Source organism: Tauraco erythrolophus, chromosome 1, assembly GCF_009769465.1.
Source record: "Tauraco erythrolophus isolate bTauEry1 chromosome 1, bTauEry1.pri, whole genome shotgun sequence".
In the NCBI taxonomy this organism is placed as follows: domain Eukaryota; kingdom Metazoa; phylum Chordata; class Aves; order Musophagiformes; family Musophagidae; genus Tauraco; species Tauraco erythrolophus.
Window position 1 is genome coordinate 5,750,893 of NC_141465.1, and position 20,885 is coordinate 5,771,777.

At 38.6% G+C, this 20,885-nt stretch overlaps 1 protein-coding gene across 5 annotated transcripts in view; it reads left to right on the plus strand.

The window, feature by feature from the left end:
- Nucleotides 1-20,885, plus strand: part of STXBP5L (syntaxin binding protein 5L) — a 211,990-nt gene that overhangs the window by 77,728 nt on the left and 113,377 nt on the right. For all 5 annotated transcript variants that reach the window (XM_086619299.1, XM_086619226.1, XM_086619458.1 and 2 more), the window contains exons 3-4: nt 4,492-4,573; nt 6,539-6,639. In XM_086619299.1, the coding sequence (XP_086475425.1) occupies nt 4,492-4,573; nt 6,539-6,639 (183 nt within the window). The remainder of the gene's footprint in view (nt 1-4,491; nt 4,574-6,538; nt 6,640-20,885) is intronic.

Genomic DNA, 20,885 nt, shown 5'->3' on the forward strand with positions numbered 1-20,885 from the left:
TAGTTAACAGAATGAAACTTGCTAGGGGGCACTTATTTTTTGCCAAGTAATGCAGAGGTCTCAAAAACCATAAACACGATTTCTTGATTTGCTAAGGTAATTAAGAGGTGTCACACACACGTATTAAAAAAACTAGATTGAATTTAAGGAATCATAACGCACCGTATACATTTTTACAGTGTATTAAAGAAACTATTACCAAGATGGTGTGCCTCTTTTTGATACTTGAAAGAAGTTGAAAACAAATTCTAAAACATTTAGAAAAAACCTAAGAGCTATTCAAGAGCCAAAAAAACTGCTGTGTGACATGAGAATAAAGGAGCTCAGGGTTTTTGGTTTTATATATGCAGAAGATGGGTAAGATACAGCTTGATCACAGTTTCAAAGCAGGAAATTTCTACTAATAGAAAGTTATTTAATTTAGCGCGGAAAGGCATAATGAGATCCAAAGGCTTGAGACTGAAGCTTAATGTATTGATTCTACATATAGCATGACATTCTTAATAGTAAGGATAACTAAACATTGCAACAATATACTTCAGAAATCATAATTCAGAAATCGAGTTACTACTTGAACATGTACCAGTCAGTGTAGATCAGATGATAGGACTCCTTCAAGCAGCAGTGCTACTTCTGCAGTTCCCCGCAATTCCCAAATGTTTTAAAGGAGAGGCTATAAATGGGGGTTACCCATTTCTATGTGTGTCTTTTAATAAAACAGTAGATGTGAGACCATGGTTTCTGCTTAATAATTATAACCCTATACTAGAGTGTTCATTTCTGTGCATAGATTGTTTTCAGTCCTGGAAGAAGTTAGTGAAGTAGTTGAAAAAAAAATAGAGTTGCTTATTTACATAGCTGGGTGTCATTTTCTTCTACAAAAGATTTTTGGTTTTGAAAAAGGTGCCATATGTAATTTAACAGTTTTCCCTTGACAGGGGATATTTGTTAGCTGTTTGGCATGCCTTGGCAGGAGGTCTTTCATGATACCGTGTCTTCAGTTCCTCTGCTTTGCAAGGAGGAATGAGTCAGGCTGCAGTCCTTGTTACTGCAAAAAGATTTAATCTGAAAGCACTTGGGCCTGACATTACTAAAGACTCACTCATCTTAATGAAGAAAAAAATGTCTTATCTCTGGACATTCTGGTCCTAAGAAGTTAAAAACCTGCTGAAGGAGTCACTTTTAAAGTCTGGACTCTTGATTCTCAGTGAACTCACAGGACTTTCAAGTCTTTGGATTCCATTAGTACTAACGTCTGAGAAGAGATGAGACATCAGATGTATGAGAGTCAGAAAATAAGAAAGTTGTGGGATGCTGTGGAAACTTCAGTCATAGATCATGTTTATGAGAAGCTTTGCCCATTGATACCTCTCCTGTGTATATAATTATTCACTGGCAACTTTGCTTTCCAGTAAAACATATCCACAAATGCGTGTGCTCTGACATCAGGCATTCAAGTTACAGTGAGTATGGATATGATGTGAGAATATCACATAAATACTAGCTGATCTTTATACAAGTGACCAAAAGCATTTGGAATCAGGTTGTGTTTTTGGGAAATGGAAATTTTCTTCAACTTGTGATGGAATGGCCCGAGACATGAGAGTGTAAATTCTTTGTTAGTAATGAATGTCATGGAAGACTGCATCTTGGAAGTTGAATTCGAGTACTTAAAATTAGGCATCCTAACAAATGATTGTATTATTTTTCTTCCAAAATAATGGTAAGCTTTGGAATAACAGGATATTGAAATACTCTATGCAAAACTTCTGTATACAAGTGCATACAGAGCAAAATATCCTATTTCACACTTACAGATCTTAAAACTGGGATTAAATGTTGTTTTCAGAAAGGATATTTCTCAGTTACAGTGTTATAAGTCACACTTTTGCTGCTTGATGCACATAATTCTGATTCTTGCTTCGCTCTGGATCCCAACAGACATCCAGACTTGGTTTTCATCTTTTTCCTTTTTATGTATAAATTAGGATAATCTGGCATGTCTGTGAAGGCCCCTGGGAGATCCAACATTCTGATAAGAGAGAAGATGGTGACAGGCTTTTATCCTTGAAACCCATGATGTATACTTTGAGGTGTTCAGATGTATCAGTGTTAGTCCTCCATTTAGGATCTTCAGAGATATTCCACTTTCCCTGATAGCAGAGTCGTTATTTAATGAAAAAACAAAAGTGAAAGCATAAATTGAGTCCAAAGCCTGTACTATAGCTACTTCTGCTGTATGTCCTGGTACAATACACTGGTATGAAAAGATTTGATGAGTTTGTACTCCTCCATGCTTGGCAGCGAAGCACAGAATTTGCAGAAGATGGGCTAAAGTGCCAAGAACATGCGCCAAGTCATCATATCTCTTCAGTGAGGAAAGACCTCACTGCAGCTCCCAAAACGTTTGAAAACCAGCATCAGTAAGTAATAATGCTGCTATTTAAGCACCAGTCCTTACTTCAGGGCAGTTGGCCAGGCTGCAGCAGACGGCACAATTTCTCTCTTAGTGATTTGTGGAGTATTTCAGGGTGACCACTTATTCAAATTAATGTGAATTATTGGAGAGGGCTTTGTTTGTTTGGGATATGCCGAATGAAATCATCTACTTTGTTAGGATGTTTCCTAGAAAACTGACTAAGCATGATACTGATGCTGAAGGGTGACAGATGCTTAATCAGGGCAATACTGGTGTAATTTTCATTAGGGACAAACGTTAGCTAGTGCCATGTGTTTATACTGAATATAAAGCTCAAGTTAAAGGAAAAACATGTTAAAACTTCCACTCAGTTTGAAATCCCCGGTGGGTGGGTGGTTTTGTGGGTAGTCTTGCTTCTTCTCACCTTACAAGTAGTAGGGATCAATCTAGAAAAAGAGTGCCACAGAGCAGTCATTCAAAATGGATAAAGGGATTGCCATCAACCTTTAAACTGTGTCCTAGATAACCATGTATCTCTATTATCCATTTTAAATGATCGTTTAAATGATGCACAGTTTTTTATTATTTTATGTTAGGATTGTATTCAGGACTACAGTTTGGAAACAAGTGGCAAACAGAGGTACTTAAGTTTTTTTCTCGACCTTGCCGTCCTATAATGTAGTTACGATGTTTTATACACAGCTTTTCATCTGTAGATATCAGTACATTGAGATCACTGTCAAAGGAGATATTGTATTCTTTTGTAAAACCCTATCTCCAGCTTACAAATAGGGAAATGAAGGTACAGGGAAGAAAAGGTACTTTTTTTTTTTTGGCCTAACGTTACCCAGTAGACCAGTTGGCATAGTCAGGAGCAGAGCTCAGGTCTCTAAAGGTCAGTGGTCTCCATTGAACTGCTTGTGTAACAACTGGAAGAGTAATTACTTAATACTTTGAAGTTTTAACCCTCAAATTTGCTAATCTATTGACTTTACTTCCCTGAGGCCAATTTTAGAATAGTTTAATCCAAGTCTCTTTACCTGTGGAAGGGGAAGTGAAGATTCTGACAGTTGCCTGCAGTATGGATGGACAGTTGGCATTTTTGTTCAGGATTTTACAATATGCTAATATTATCCTAGGTAACAAGTAGCTAGGGCTTTATGTTGTAAAATCTTGTTTCTGATCATAATCTTGATGTTTGGAATACATATAGAAGTGTTTCACCTGTTTCATGCAACATAGTTGTTAATAACATATTTTGTATTCCTCTCTTCTGTTTTACTTTTATCTTCCATAATTTTCTGGAATAGCAATTTCTTGTTAAAGTTTCTGACTCAGATGGGAAAGGCCATCATCTAAGTCAGGGAGATGACAATTCAGCACGTAGAGAAGACGACCCAAAGAGAACAGACAGAAAGCTACAGTTATGATATATGGTGACGTTCATTCCAAGTGAACTAGCTGAGTTGCCAGAAGCAGTGGAACTGTGGTTTCACTCAGACTGGGGATTGGACTGGGGCACGTAGTACACAGCGAGACGGGCAGCTCTGCGTGGCACTGCGTTGTACTTGTGTTGATGAGACAGAGGGCAATAGTTACATGTGAGCTTTTATGTAATGTGAAATGACTCACTCCAAAAAGCTTTTTCTCAGATTTAAAAATGAAAGCCTGCTGCAGAACTGTGTTATTGACCTTAGTCTTAAACTATTAATTTTATAATGTCTTCATAAGTACAAAAATCTGATACATTCATGTGCTATGTGAACCAATAATGTATAAAAAGAAATTTAAGATGCATCCTGCTGATTTTTTATGTTAATTCATATACTTTATTTCACAGGCAAAAAAATAGACAAGAACAGATCACTCACAATTGCATGTGTTTCCACCTGATGGTGTTGGTACTTTAATTAGAACAGTGGAAAGTCAGCATGAATTCTTTTGTTTTACAGAAAGCAAGAAGAATTGAGGTTACTTAAAGGTTAATTGCAGTTTAATTGATAGTTTTTTTTTTTCTTCTTTACTTGTGGTGATAACAGGAATGTTAGAATCCTTGACTTTGATGGCAACAGATTGGGCAGGCCTGGTGTTGATTGCTACTGCCAACATGAAAGTGGTGCTGCAGTCCTGCAGCTCCAGTTCTTAATCAATGAGGTAAGGACATAATTTACTCAGATTCTTCTGTATAAATTTAGTTGGATAAGTCAATTCGTGTATTTTAATTGAGTGATACAACTTTTCACATTGACAAATTGTGCCAAAAAGTAAGTGGCGTACATCCAGAGGACATTCAACATACAGCCTTTTATAAGACTATTTATGGGACTGCATGCAGGAAAAATTATTACCTTCATGCACATCAGTATAAAGTACTGAACAAAAGGCAGTCAACACGCGAATGTGCACAGGTAGATGTAAAAATCCTTTAAATTACCAAATACACTGCACAGTCCTGTTTCAAATAGAAATTAATAAATGAGCTACATCTTTCTGTGGAAAGGAATTGATGGTTATTGCCTGAAAACTCAATAGTTGGGGCTATGCTGCTACTTGAAGCAAGGAAAAGCCATTCCAGGGGTCATCAATCAAACCAGCATGCTTAGTCTTTGTAAATAGTTTGTCGGAATCAAGTTTAGACAACATGGAGAAACAGTGACAGATTATGGCTCGCTCTGTGCAGAAGATCTCTGGAGATGGTAATAGGCGAGACTTTCTGGAGCATGTAAATCTGTGAGGTTTTTTTTTTTCTGGAACCTCATAACTTGACCAAATTATAAGCTAGTCGTAGTTCAGTTTTAATTTTCTCCCATGATATAAGGAAACATGTTTGACAGTTTTAAGTTCTCTTTCCAAGCATGAAGATCTTAGAGCTTCTCAAGGAAAGAGTTTTAGTTTTGTGGGTTTTTAAACCTGAGAAAAAAACCTGTTTGAAGAAAGTACCTGACCCACAGAAACTGAGGAGGGAGAAATGAAACTTTAGAAACAATCAATCCAGTGGAATTCTCTGGAGGAAGGCAGGGATGAAAACAGGGAGAACAAGGTTTGAATCAGTATTCTTTCTTTTCATTAGATGACCAGCAGAACTCCTAGTGCATAGGATTAATTTGATTTCTGTAGTGGAGATTCTCTCTGACATAGGTCCAAACCCTTTGGGAGATGAGAATTAAAGCATGTATTATACTGTATTAGGGAAGTCTCACCTTCATAAATTTGTTGTGCATATGTCAACATTGAAAAGAAAAGTTGCTAGGATTAGGAAGAAAATCCAAGATGCAAAAAGAGAAGTTTATCAGCCAGTCATAGTTGGTGTGAACTGATCTTTCAGTTACATCCTTGCCCTTGCTCGAAATAAAGCATTGCCTTCTGTAAACCACTGCAGCAGCAGTAGAGAGCTTCCTCTGCGTCCATATTCTCATGGCATCACTGTTCCATGGTAAGGAGAAAGATAGTAGGGACGAGGTAGAAGTTCACTTCAAGTTGTCCAGGCAGATAGAGGTCTGGACCTTGGAAGATGTCCATTTTTGGGGCACCAGAAGCAGAACCAGCCTTCAGAGTATTTCTGATGTGTGATAAAGACTCTGTCTTTTTGTCTACATCTCTTAGTTCTTCCTAGGTCCTTTCCCCCTGCTACCTGTCCCTACTTTCTTATCTGCATCTCCTTTTCACAGTTCCAGTTTTGAATTCCATCTTGTTGATGTGACTACTAAACTGTGCTTAGCATTGTCACTTGTGTGCATGTGTGTTGTGTGCACTAATCCCTTTTTCGTTTAGTTATTATCCTTCACGCTCACCTTTCTAAGTGTTGTCTGTCTTCCTTTTTGTTAATCTCTACGCTTGTGTGGAAATACGTGAGAGTTCACATGTATAACACTGGTATAAAGTTTAAATTGATGGAGTTTTAATTTATCCTTGGCTGATCTTGTACTAATTTAAAATATTTTCTTTTACCAGATCAATTCAAATTGACTATTATTTATTGTAGAATATACTTTTTCTAGAAGGCAAGTGTTTTTCATGAGCTGTATCATTTTCTACTGATAGATCATAAACAGTGAGGATCGCTTAAGACTACGAATCTGCAGGAAAGCAATATTTTGTGCTGTATTTTGTCTGTTCTAGGGTGCTTTGGTCAGTGCAAGTGCAGATGATGCACTTCATTTGTGGAATCTCCGACAGAAACGACCAGCTATCCTACATTCTCTGAAATTTAACAGAGAAAGGTAAGACTATATGACACAAAAAATCTCATTTAAAAAGAACCCCAAACTTACTTTCTGAATTGTTAATAATACATGCTTATTAGTTTGATTTTTCTAAAGGAGGATATAGTTTTGCCTTGAAATTTTTTCTTCCGTTGTTTGAGTCTTGTTTTCCTAGAATAAAAACATTACTTTCTCTTACTGTTGCCTTCTCAGAAGTAGAAAAAATTTTGTCTGCTTTTTGTCAAAATGTTTTTCATTTTACCTTCTATTTGCATGAACTGGTGTGAACAGTAGTGTGTATGTTTTTCTTAATACCAAATACAAGCACTGTGATCCATTAGGCTGATCTGTTGTTCAGTACTAGCCAGCTGGCTAGTATCAAGGAAATAATCCTTTTCTCTACCTTGAAAGAATTTTGTTTTTTTGTAAAATCCTGGAAGTTTAGCAGAAAGAAATTGTGAAATTGGGAAACTATGGTAAATGTCAAATGAATCAGACACTGTTTTGCTGAATTTTACTTGATCAGTACCAAATTGTAGAAATCTCTACTGAAAATAGATTAAATGAGTGGTTGTGTTTTTCAAACTCAAACAGAAGCTGAGCACTTGAATCTGTATTTAGTCACCCAAGTAAATCCTGCTACAACATTATGGTGCTTGAATGCTACTCTTTTATTAATATTAAGAAAAATTTTCGTGTTTCTATTAAAGAATTAGGTCAGTAGTCAACAGAACAAGCTTCAGCACATAAACGCGGCAGTTGTTTTTTTGTGAGCCCTTGAGCAATACAGTTATTCTGTACTTCATCTTTGGGGTGGATTGTTTTGAAATTTGAAAAGAAGTATAATACATAGTATGTTTTTTACTGGAAGTTTCAGTGATATTGTAATTCTCTTAGTATATACATTAACTGTTTCTTGAGGTGCAGCAACTTCTTTTAGATATTTATGTGTTTGCTTATGCAGTGAAAATTACTTTGCCAGAGCTATGAAGTAAACAGGATCATCAAAGCTTTAGCTCCAACAAATCTGAAAATTATTATGGAAATAGACTTTTTCTTTGTTGTTTATTATTCAAATAAATACTATGTTGCAAGTTTTGTTGTGAGAAGTACAACTTAATAATTTAGATATACATCCTAATTCCAAAGAGTTATAACCTATAGCAAAAGTATATCAAGTGTTCTGGGACTGCATGAGAGAAGATGAAAAAAGAAAAATTATATGTATATTTACTAGCTGCTTCTGGACAGTACGTCATCATTTTACATGTGTTGAAATATTTGAATCTTGATATTCTCATCAGGTGGGTACATTAGCCACAATTTGCCAGTGACTGTAGAATCATGGAATGGTTTGGGTTGGAAGGGACCCCAAAGGTCATCTAGTTCCAAACCCCTGCCATGGGCAGGGAAATCCTCCACTACACCAGGCTGCCCAAAGCCCCATCCAACCTGGCCTTGAACACTTCCAGGGATGGGGCAGCCACAACTTCTCTGGGCAACCTGTTCCAGTGCCTCACCACCCTCAATGTAAAAAATTTCTTCCTTATATCTAATCTGAATCTCCCCTCTTTCAGTTTAAATCCATTACCCCTTGTCCTGTCGCTACATGCCCTTGTAAAAAGTCCTTCTCCAGCTTTCCTGTAGGCCCCCTTTAAGTACTGGAAGGCTGCAATAACATCACCCCAGAGCCTTCTCTTCTCCAGGCTGAACAGCCCCAACTCTCTCAGCCTGTCTTCATAGCAGTGGTGCTCCAGCCCTTGAATCATCTTCGTGGCCTCCTCTGGACCTGCTCCAGCAGCTCCATGTCCTTTTTGTGCTGGGGACTCCAGAGCTGAACACAGTATTGCAGGTGGGGTCCCACGAGAGCAGAGTAGAAGGGCAGAGTCACCTCCCTTGACCTGCTGCCCACGCTGTTTTGGATGCAGCCCAGGATACAGTTGGCTTTCTGCGCTGCCAGCGCACGTTGCCGGCTCATGTTGAGCTTCTCATCCACCAGCACTCCCAAGTCTGTCTCCTGAGGGCTGCTTATTGTAGAAGTTATTCCAGTACATCTTGGTTTAGTTCTTCCAGCCAGCAACCTTCAATACCACCTAAGGAATCAATACTTAGAAGAATGCAGTGACTGTTCACCTGTCTGCCCGTCATTTCTCTTCAGAGAGACTAGTGTGGTATCTTGTTTGAGATTTTATCAGAATTTCTTGATACGCACATTTGGGCTTTGCTGAGAACAAAGCATTTGTTATCACATTTACCTAAATTTTCTTTTGCTTCCGACAGCCTAAAACATTGGGAAAATATTTGGAAGCAAGTTATTTGGAATGCTGGAAACCTTTGCATAAAACCAAATTTGTGTAATGACAGTTTTGAACTGAGGTTTAAAAAGGATCTGACAATGTCGTTATTTGTAACAAATGCATAGTAAGCTATACTGCCTTTTATCAAAGTCTAGTAAATTGATAGTAAAAAAACAACTAGTAGTTATTTTATGCATATTATCAATAACTGGTACAATCACTACCATTTAAATAATTTTTTTTAGTACATCAAAGGCTATGAGGCAAATATCCTGTTGCAATGCTAATATTGTCAAAGAAGTAAATCCAGTTTTAAATTTAAAAAGAGTTTCCAGTAAATATGAAGAAATAACTCGGTAGGCAGTTCTTTCCTTCTCAGGAACGCTGCCCTAAGTTTTGTTTTTTTGTATTCAAGCACTTGGCTCCAGAATTAAATGTTTTCATTTTTATTATATTTTGTTTTAAGATACATGTCAATAAATTTCAAATCATCTAACTTTTCATTTTCTAATCTTGATTACACATTTAGTATGTCAAATTCAACATCAGCATCTGGGCACGTAGCAAAAAAATAAAGGCTAAAACCCTAATTAACTCTCTCATTAATTCGGAACATTTTTTTTGTGTATATTCCTAACAGGGTTAAGCCTAAAAGAGAACTTCCATTTTTTTTCTGAATATATTTTTTGTGTTAAAGCACAGAAGTTGTGAGTCATGTGGTGCTCAGAGAAACAGCAAATAATGGCTGCTTTAACTGTAAGAAATTTATGGCAAAATGGATGTAAGGGGAATTTAGGAGGCAGATAAATCAATAAAATGAAAATCTATTTTCCTCAAGAAATTCAAATGTCTGTCTGCCAAAAATTAATGTCTCTTCACTGTTGGAAATGTTGAAAAAAAATTATTTTCATCCTCTCCTCTGGCAGGGGAGGGTTAAGAGTAGGCAACATTCATGCTGAAGAGAGAAAGATTATTTCTTTTGCCTTGTTTTAAGTTTGTGACTGATGATTGAGCTTGTTTTGGTGGTTCTTAAATGGGGAGAAATGCTGGTTGATAGAGAACAGGTTTTAAAATACTAATGTTGTCAGAAAACAGTAAGGTATTGAAATAGGCTGCACAGGGAAGAGTTTAGACAGCCAAAGGCTCATTCTTACAACAACACTGTTTGTAATTTAATTTCATTTTATATTTAGACAGCTTTTACAGACCAAATAGATAATTATGCAGATGCAGTTTGCCTATGGAAATGGAGCATGTGGCTGCTTTAAACTTTCCTATTTGCGTGTCTCTCTTGAGGATTTATAAAAATTGTAATTTTATTCATACGCTGTATTTGTGTCCTTGATATGCTGTTTGGTTTAGATTTTTTTTTTTCCTGAACAATCGACAGATTTACTTCATTAAGTGATGCAATACAATGCACTTTTACTTAAAATTCTAATATTTTAGATGCCTGTGATGAGGAAGATCATTGTATTAGTGCAGATTCTTGATTAATTTGACTTCAGTTAATTCATTTTCATGTAGAATCAGTTTGTTCTGAGTTTTTAAAATATTTAATGCACGAACCATAGCGCTGTTAGATCTTGTTAGATGCTACTTACTCAGTGCACCAGTCTTCATATTGTTGAACTGTTTAATTTGCAATTTGCTTCTGTTTCTTGACATTTAAGATTGCAGGATAATGGACTAAAATTTGCTCTTAGCAGTGTTTATATATCTGTTTATGCTACTACTTTCAGTCAAATTTCCCCAAGCATATACGTATCTTCCCTCCTACAAAAGTCAAAAAACATGTTTGTTCTTTTCTTCAGATGCTGGCATCAACATAGATGTAAAAAGCAAAGAGCTCTTAAATACAAACACCAATCTTGTTTGTAAATAGATTTGCAGCAGCACACTGGTTATTTCTCACTTATCATGTACCGTTCAGTATTGAGACACTGAATGGTTTATGAGTAATACTTCACTAACAAAATGCACTGTTGTAAGTCATAGTTTGCAACCTCTCCAGATTTATTTTTTCTTCTTCTGACCTATTGTTAAACTAATTTGCCATTTATGAGGGATTTTATATGTTATGGTTTTGGTCACAAGCTATATCCTAGAGCATTGCAGCACTGCTTAAATAATTCTGGGATATGCTGATGCAACATTAACGATATTAACTTGTCTCTGATAATTCACTGCTCCTTTACCAAGCGTCTCTTTGGAGCAAGTGTAGAAGGAACACTGAGGAATGAGACGTAATGGCAAACATATTTCTGTTCTACAGTGTAGTGGCCAGGACTTTTTAGCAATTACATGTTTTTGCCTTGTATCAAAATATAACTTTATCATCTTAAATTCCTATTTTCCTAATTGGAATGTAATACAATGCATTAAGCACCTTCAAGAAAACATAAATGCAAACCATGTGTTTCGGTGCTCGGCCCCGTACCGAGAGCTCTAATGATAACACGGTTACTCAAAGACATGCTTGACAGTAGCATATGGTTGATAATATGTGATTTTCTGTTCCAATTACAAACAGGAAGCACAAGTAAGACTTTTTAACTTCTGGAAACACTGCATAAGAGTCTCTTCAATACTTTTGAAGGATAACATTATGGTGATGTTCTTCATGTTAGTCCTGTTTCCTTCTTTGACATCATAGGAGATGCCAGATTCATCTTAAGTAGACATTTTAGGCAGAATAAATAGCTTAGGTACTGGAACTAGGTACTGTCTCTATCTGTAGCAAAGATCATTAGGATTAAGCTAAACCACTGAGAACTATTTTAGGTCTTTTTTTTTTTTTAAAAAAATGTAGTCAGAGCAGACTTGAACAAATACAGCTTTAAATATGCAACAGTTTACATAGTTTTCCCATTTAATATTGGTGCAACTGGGATTGGAAAAAACAGTGTGAATTCCAGGTCCTTTAGGCCTGTGTGCATTAGTTTCTTGTACAAGCGTGGTTCATTTCTCATTATTCTGAAGCTGAGCTAGTTCAGTTGTGTTGACTGGCATGGGGATAACCCAGTTCAGTTGTGTTAACTGACATGGGGATAAGCCAGCGCTGACTGCATGTTACAAGTGAGCTGACAGCACTACGACAGTTTATCCACTGACTTATACTTGGCATACATGAACACAGTGTACAAGTTCTCTTGGGTCTTTAAATCCATCTCCTTGCTCTCTACATCGATGCCATAGCAGCACCATAAGTGCCCTTCCGCCAGTGAATCTCCATGTGCTAAAATCTGTATCACTGGCCTCAAGGCTCTCATCTGCCCATGTTAAGGGTATGCTGGCACAGAGGAAGAGAAGCCTTCTAAGTGGGTGACCTTTACAGCAATGATCTTGGTTATCAGTTATTAACTTACCGTTAATTAGAATCTTGACTCTTACATCTGAGATTTTACAGTATGTGAACAAGGTGATTGAGAGTGTTACTGCAGTGCTTGGAAACAAAGAGAAAAATCAGGTATTTTTGGATCTGGTGACTTTTCTTTTGTGTGTTGGTCTATATTCTTTCCTGAGAGCATCTGTGTCTTTGTCTTGCTGTATCTTTGCAGGATTTTGCCTCCTGTGTTGTTAAGAGTTTACCTCATCAAAATGACAGCAAGAGGCTTTTGAATGAACACTGGTGCCTGGCTGTGCAGTCTCAGCGGTACTGGTATCCGTTTACTTGTGTGTTAGGGACTTGGGAGTTTCTGAACCAGAACTGTCTTGTTGGTTGTTCGAGTACCTGAATTCCTGTGATAGCTTGCCTGCTCACAAACGAGCCTCCTTGTTAATACTGTGTAACTGCAACCTCTGTATTGTTTAGGTACGTTCAAATTACTCAGAGGTCTATCATCAAGCATGGAAGTAGTTAATAGGCTCAGTGCAGTTGCACAGCCGCGCTAGACAACAAAAAAGGTTCTGATTACATGGCATGGTACAGCATTTAGCTGTTCAAAAGAGCCACAGAATTCAAATACAAAGCAATATTTCGCCATACAATCCTGTCTGCCTTTTACAATGAGAGACAATTTGTGGAAAGGATTTAAACTTTCTCAGGTTGATGATTAAAAAAGCTGAGGAAAGTGAAAGAAGCCATGCTGTTGATTTGCATTGGCTTCCACATCTTGGAGAAATTTTTACAAAACTCCCTTGTGCAGATTATTTTTTTTTTGTCTTATGAAACGTGTATTGCCAAGTGTGAAGACAGCACGTCACACACGTAAGATAAATAATAATGTCTGTGATGTAGTCTTGCATCAGCATTTGTCACTTTTGAAAGAATGATGCTCAGGGATTTCAGTAGCCAATTAATGTTGTTTGCATGCAGTTATTGAGCTTGGAAAGATTCCTGAAGCTTATAAAGAACACCTCTGATCTATAGGGCTGAGCCTCAGTACTACAGGGCAAGAAAGTGAACTCTGTCAAATGTCACTTCGGAAAGAGAAAAGATTGGATACAAACTTTCTCCAAGGAGACTGACCCAAATTATGTTCATGTAGTTACCACACACCTCTGCCTTCTCTGTCAAAAAAAAAAAAAAAATCACAACATTACATTCTTTTTTCAGGTCTTACATCATGTTATGGAAAATTTTGTAGACTTGACCTGTAGGATCAATGAGAGCCATGAGCTTGTCCTGGAAAGGTGGTATGCAACCTAGTTGAAATGATGAATGTCTTGATCATAAAAAGAAGTCTAGCACGAGCATTTTGGTTTTTATCTTCAACATGCATTAGCTAAACAATCAACAAAGAACAAAACTACGGAAAATAGATTAGCCTATTTATACCAAGAATCAGCAGTTTTGATTTGATAGATTTATGAGATTATGCAGTTCCACTAAAATAAAATGCAAATTCACATGATCCCTAAGATTTTGTTTTTAATACATCTTAAATACGTAGGCCTTCTCACGGATAAGAGCTGAAGGGACCTCCTCAGTCTAGTTCCCTGCAGCTGCAGACCAGACAGCTCATATACCTCGTTATATAGAACCTACAAGCTGACTATGTTTTGCATCAAGAGATGCTGGTCCCTTGTGATCCCAGTAAGAAATGACAGCCTCTGTAAGCTGTCATTCAAAATGCTGTTTGTTAGAGCTAGCACTGGGAAGAATGAGAGAATAGCACAGATCATCTTACATCCCTGTTGTTGCTGGGAGTCCCGAGTTGTGCATCATCAAACAGGCCTCCAATGAGCCAGCTGTGCAGACCCCATCTGTAGACAGGGTTATCCTGTAGGATTTTCTTATAGGAAAACAACTGTCCTTGTCATTTCCGCTGTCAAACAGAAAGGACGTTCGCACTGGAACAGAGTGCAAGGCCACACGGGTGGTGGGCTCACCGAATGAGAGCTGCCTGCAGGCTCCTTAGTTATGGGGAGCTGGTGTGTTTGTCCTGTGGCCAAGGGCACCTGCAGCACCACGCAGACTGAGGACCACACTCTGCATGCAGCCCAGCACAGCAGGCGAACTGCTCTGTGGGTCAGTGATTTCTCCACGTGCAACAGGCTGCCAGTCAGGATCATGATGCTGTTGTGCTGCTATTGGAGCTTAAGTCCACTGCTCCTCCTATTAGGAAAAATTGTTCCATGCTAATGCATCCTCCTGACGGCAAGAAACCTTCCATCTTCAAGACTAGATTTATTTTTATGACCCTTTTAGTCCCCTTTATTATGATATTCTGGTATCCACACTGTCATGCGTTTAAAATGCTTTGTCTCTCCTCTGTGGTTAAACAGTCCATTCATATCCATTCATAACTTGCTTTTTTTCTGTTGTTTTTTTTTTTCCCCCAACTACAAAAATCAAGATTCTGTGTTTTCCTTTATAAATTTGTGTCTTCATTCCCTTTGCTTTTCTTTGGCCTTTCTTCTCATATCTGTTCTCTCTGAAGTGATGATTAGACAAGGAAACATATTCTAGATAGGGTCCCATCTGTGCTGTGGGCATTGACATTGCCATTTTCTTTTTTAATCTCTGCAGGAATGTGCTTACTGATGCATGCCATAATAACATCTTCTTTTTACGTGGCTTCATCTTATCTGTGCTTGTGGTCTTGCTCTGACTGGCTAACACACCCATTGCACTTCTTCACTGAGGTATATCTAGCTGGCAGGGAATGCGTGGGTTTTCAGTGCAAGCCTTTAAGAGTGGAAGCAAAGCGAGACAAGCAAAATTGACATTATCTTTTTCCATCACTTCTATGTCATGAGTTCCAGCCCTAAAGTGGAAGTTCTTATTCTTCGAAGCTTGAGGCCTTGCCTTTTGCATTTTAAATTTCATTCCATTTCTCATACTCTGCTTGTGCAGGTTTTCCTTCCTCTGTAATATTGTGTCTCTAAGAGGTTTTATTAGTACCAAGATCACTTAGAAATTACAAGATCAGCTGTAAAACTAATACTTGAGAATCTCCAAAATACCCAGTGTAATACTTCCTTTTTGGTAAAATCAAGTGGAAAATAGACATTTCAAACAGAATTTTATAGTGACGATTTTTATAAATGCTGTATTTAATTTTGACATATGCTAGATTTTCTACAATTGGAATATTCTGGAATAGCTTACCTTCCCTATTTTACTATACCTTTTCAAAATTTGTCCTGTTGAACCTCAAAACCTTAGCTAGTGTGTATTTTTAAGTATAATTAAGTAAGTAGTAATAACATTACAGGCACAACAGCATAGAGAACAACATGGCTTAACTTTATTTCTATCAGGTTTAATTTTTTTATGTGTTCCTTCTTGGATGGGATTTGTAATGCAATCTGAGTTGGCACCGCTGCAGAGAAAGTGCTGCAAGAACTTAGGCTGGCTAGTTTAAAACTAGTTTGGTTTCTCTGTCTTAAAATTACACCAGGATTGATGTTACTCTAAAATAACATCACCTTTTCTTGATTCATTGACTAGAGAAATCTGTTGGTTGCCATTTCCAGGAATATCTAGACCCTACAGTTGTTAGCAATACTTGTTTTCTCATCTGTACATGATGCAATATACTCTCTCATAATTAGAGAAGTCCTGGTCATATTTTTTTCATTTTAGAATATTAAAAAGATCTCTGTTTATATCTAGATCCAACTTTGCATTTAAGAATCTCTGTTCTTTTTTTTTTAATGGTGACTTTCATGATTTTTCCCCAAAGTAATTTTTGTTCACCAGAATTCTGCAAAGATTATTATTTTCAGTTCCATTTTCATTAAAAATGTTCGTAAGTGCATTATGGCACAGTTATCTGGCTTTATACCTATTTGCTAAACAACTTCTCTGGAGGCAATTAAAACTTTAAGATATTTGAGATTGATTTTTACACAGCTCTGTACATAAAGGTTCTATTTCCATAATGAAACTTTTAAATAAGCAATAATAACATCAGTGCATTATATAGTAATTTGATTTCGATAACTTCAGAAAAGTCTCTAAATGGCAAATACCGTTACCCTGTTACATTGGTTACACATATCTCTTCCTTTTAAGAGCATGTATCCAGGACTTAAGAAAACACATGACAAAGTATGATGAATAATTTGGCAAATGTTTTTCTATTTCCTCTGCATTGTTGCATTACAAGCAGGTTAACAGGAAATGGCTGATATAGAATCATGGAATGGTTTGGGTTGGAAGGGACCTCAACGATCATCTAGTTCCAACCCCCCTGCCATGGGCAGGGACACCCTTCACTACACCAGGTTGCTCAAAGCCTCATCCAACCTGGCCTTGAACACTTCCAGGGATGGGGCAGCCACAACTTCTCTGGGCAACCTGTTCCAGTGCCTCACCACCCTCAGAGTGAAAAATGTCTTCCTTATATCCAATATAAATCTGCCCTCTTTCAGTTTGAATCCATTGCCCCTTGTTCTATCACTACACACCCTTGTAAAAAGTCCCTCTCCAGCTTTCCTGTAGGCCCCCTTTAAGTGCTGCTTATAAGCAGCACTTATAAGTGGAAGCTGCTATAAGATCACCCTGGAGCCTTCTCTTCTTCAGGATTAACAGCCCCAACTCTCTCAGCCTGTCTTCGTAGCAGAGGTGTTCCAGCCCTCTGTGGCCTCTCCGTGGCCTCCTCTGGACCTGCTCCAACAGCTCCATGTCCTTCTTGTGTTGGGGACTCCAGAGCTGAATGCAGCACTGAAGGTGGGGTCTCACGAGAGCAAAGTAGAGGGGCAGAATTCTCTCCCTCGACCTGCTGGCCACGCTGCTTTGGATGCAGCCCAGGACACGGTTGGCTTTCTGGGCTGCCAGTGCACATTGCCGGCTCATGTTGAGCTTCTCATCCACCAGCACTCCCAAGTCCTTTTCCTCAGGGCTGCTCTCAATCCATTCTCCGCCCAGCCTGTACATATGAGTTCTGAAAGATGGTTTACAACTCATCACTTCTACTTTCCCCCTATTGCTAAAACCGTACCAGATAGCCTCTACTTCCCCAATCCACCCCTGAGCTGTTCAGTTTACTTATTACTTGGTTTAAAGCTTTTGACATAAAATATTTTGTATAAAAGAGTCTTGGGACTTGATCTGAAACCGTGGAGAGCATATCAAGTAAAGGTTTCTAAAGAATTTTCTCAATTGAAACACCAAAGTCACTGTTTCTAGCTGACAGTAGGCCAAATGCCGTGGCCATAAATACAGCAGTTATAATGTTTGAAAAGTGAAATTTACTTGTAACAGTTATTTCATTAACTTTGTAAGTTTGCGATGTGTATTTGTGTGCATGTGAATGTGTGACCTGGTTCTGGCCACCAGATCGGGCTCCCATCCCCCTCAGGGTTGAGCCAATCCACGCCTCTGTGAATTGCCCTATTTAAATTGGGACAAATGAACCGGAAGAGGTGCTTTGCCCGGGAGTGAGTTGGAAGGGAGGAGGGCACTGCCCCGCTCCCTGGCTCCTGGCTGGGGGCTGCCTGCGCCAGGCCGGTGCCACCTGCTGAGGATGGGATGGCTGTGGTGGAGCCGCTTGGGGAGCTCAGGGAGCACCCCGCTCCCAGGGTGCCCGTTGGGCCAAGTTCACCCAGAGAGGACTGAGATCTGAGAGAAACGGCCACACTGACACCAGGTCAGTGCAGATGGAATGTCTGCCTAAGGAACTTGTGCGTTGCTTTCTTTTCTCAGAAAAAAATCATTCAACTCTTAGCAGTAGACATAATGTTGCTATATGCTGGAAAACTTCAGATCATACCCTAAGCAGTGTGCTTTTTGTTTCTAATGCTTTGTAGAAAGTAAAGCATGTTTGTCAGTAGTTCTGTGGGGTTTTTTGAGAACACACAGGGTAACATGTGACGTTGTTTTCATATAGCAGCTGTGTTGCCAAATTGCTCTAGGGCCGGGTTCGGATAACAAGATTTGAAATATTTACGCACAACCATAGATTGAACAGCCGTGCTTCGCGGCCTTGGTCATAACAAACGAGAAGTCCAATACTGTAATACAAAGATGCCATACTCATATTAGACAAGAGCTAGGAGAGATGTCTCTTAAAATTTAAACAAGTTCAGACAGCATAAACAGCCTACATTAACAGTGGCAATTTTCAGCTTGCCGCAGTTAAAGTATAGTTACAGGAATTCTGTGGGCTTATTTTTTGAAGGTTTCAAATTTGAGTTTTGAGACATCTTGCGTAGTCCTGTTCAAATCCATCCTTTGACCTTCGTTACACTAGGTTTGCAGTCAGATATTAGAGCAGTGAAGAATATGCACCCGTTCTGTTGCCGTAAATAATTTGGTTCTTGGAAACCACCCCACCCCTTTCCTGCCCAGGCACATGGCAGCTTCAAGCAGAATCCAATCTAATGATGCAGGATACTTTTCCTTCTGTCACAATAAACTCTGGGCGTTATTCCAGTAAGTCAGAAATAGAGCTAGTAATGTCAGTGTTGAGATTATCTCATTAAACAGTACATGAACAGGAAGAGAAGAGACACTACGGACTGCAGAAAAACAAGGACTCTTAATCACAGAGTCCCTGTCTACTGAAGCGTAACAAATGAGAACAGCTGGTCTCCAGTAAGTCTACATGATTTTAACTGATGGAAGTTATTAAGAAAAAAAGTGCGTATACATAGAAGAAGCATACACATAGAAAAATGCAATTTATTTTTACTTCAAAGTCAGTTTCAATATTTCAGTGTTATCTTGGTAGTAGAGAGTCATTCAAAATAGCTTGATCATTATTGATATAAAATAGGTTTAAAACTCCTTAAAGTAAGAACGTAGGATATAAACACAGATTTGTGTATGTTGCAGCAAACGGGGTGAAATACTAGTTTATCTTTAGTTTACTTTTCTAACAGCTATGCAAAGCTAAGCTGTTTAGCAAAAGACAAGTCTCAACCTTCCGTTTTTCAGCTAAGTCCCAATTTACTTTTTGGAGAGTATGAAATTAGGAAGCAAACAACTGCATTTTTTATGTATAGCTTCAGTGTTGGGTGAAAGGATGAGAGAAACTCTACCCTTAGGTGTGTTTTTTTCTAATGCAACTGCTACAAAATCACTGAAAGAAATCAAAAATTTGTCTTTTGAGAACATCATCTCCATTTTCCATCCTTTGTTTTTTGGCTTTCTTTTATTGCTAAGAAACTCAGTGGCTATTATTGTGGTCTACGTTGCCTGTCACTGTGCTTGGTACTACAACTCCATTTTTACTTAACCTTCAAAGAAACTAATAGACACAAGTGAAGTACTACAAATAAGAAATAGTGATTTCACAAGCCAGTGGACGAGAAAAATCATGTACATTGTTTTTCCCCTTAAAGATGAAAGCAGAGTCTTTTTGCCAGCCCTCTTTCATTGATTTGTTCACTTCCGAGACCTCGTATGTTCTTCTGAGACCTCACCTGCAGTACTGCGTTCAGCTCTGGAGTCCCCAACACAAGAAGGACATGGAGCTGTTGGAGCGGGTCCAGAGGAGGCCACGAAGACGATCCAAGGGCTGGAGCACCTCTGCTATGGAGACAGGCTGAGAGAGTTGGGGCTGTTGAGCCTGGAGAAGAGAAGGCTCCGAGGTGATCCTATTGCAGCCTTCCAGTACTCAAAGGGGGCCTACAGGAAAACTGGAGAGGGACTTTTTACAAGGGTGTGTAGTGATAGGACAAGGGGCAATGGTTTTAAGCTGAAAGAGGGGAGATTTAGATTAGATATAAGGAAGAAATTTTTTACATTGAGGGTGGTGAGGCACTGGAACAGGTTGCCCAGAGAGGTTGTGGCTGCCCCATCCCTGTAAGTGTTCAAGGCCAGGTTGGATGAAGTTTTGGGCAACCTGGTGTAGTGGAGGGTGTCCCTGCCCATGGCAGGGGTTTGGAACTAGATCATCTTTGAGGCCCCTTCCAACCCAAACCATTCTATGATTCTCTTTTTCACTGATTTTGTGGAACTTTTATTATCATTTTTGTTGTCTAATGACCTTGATTTGGAGTCAGAAACAAATTGGAAGTCAGTGAAAAGTATGCTAGTTTCTTCCAACATCTTTTTCTACTTAGAGGAAGCAATTTTCCATGTAATTTCCTTGTCTCTTTTTCTTAGATCCAAGTCTGAACATTACACCTGTTCAATCTACTGCATTACTCTTGTGTAATACTAATAATCTAGCCGGGGAGAGTATACCACTTTCATCGGCAGTGAACCTGTTCCCACATGTGAAACATCCCAATGAATTTACAGTCGAACCCGTAAACGGGCATTGACAAAAGAGGGTGTCTCTGCTGTGCATTTGTCCAAGAGGAAGAAAAGTAATTTTCTATCATCCTGAAGATTAAACAAACTATTAGTAGCACAGGCTACAAGAGTTGTCATCCCCTTTACACTGGGGTTTCAAGATTGATTTTTAAGTTGTTCTGGAGCTCCAGGAATGCCAGTTAAGACGACGCAGTGCAGCTGCTAAGGCAGATAGCCATTGAGTCACGGAGGGTGTGAGTTTAAATGCACGTATCGTGTATTATAGGAAGTTATGGTGCAAGAAGGAAGGGAAGGGCTTATCTTATTTTCCT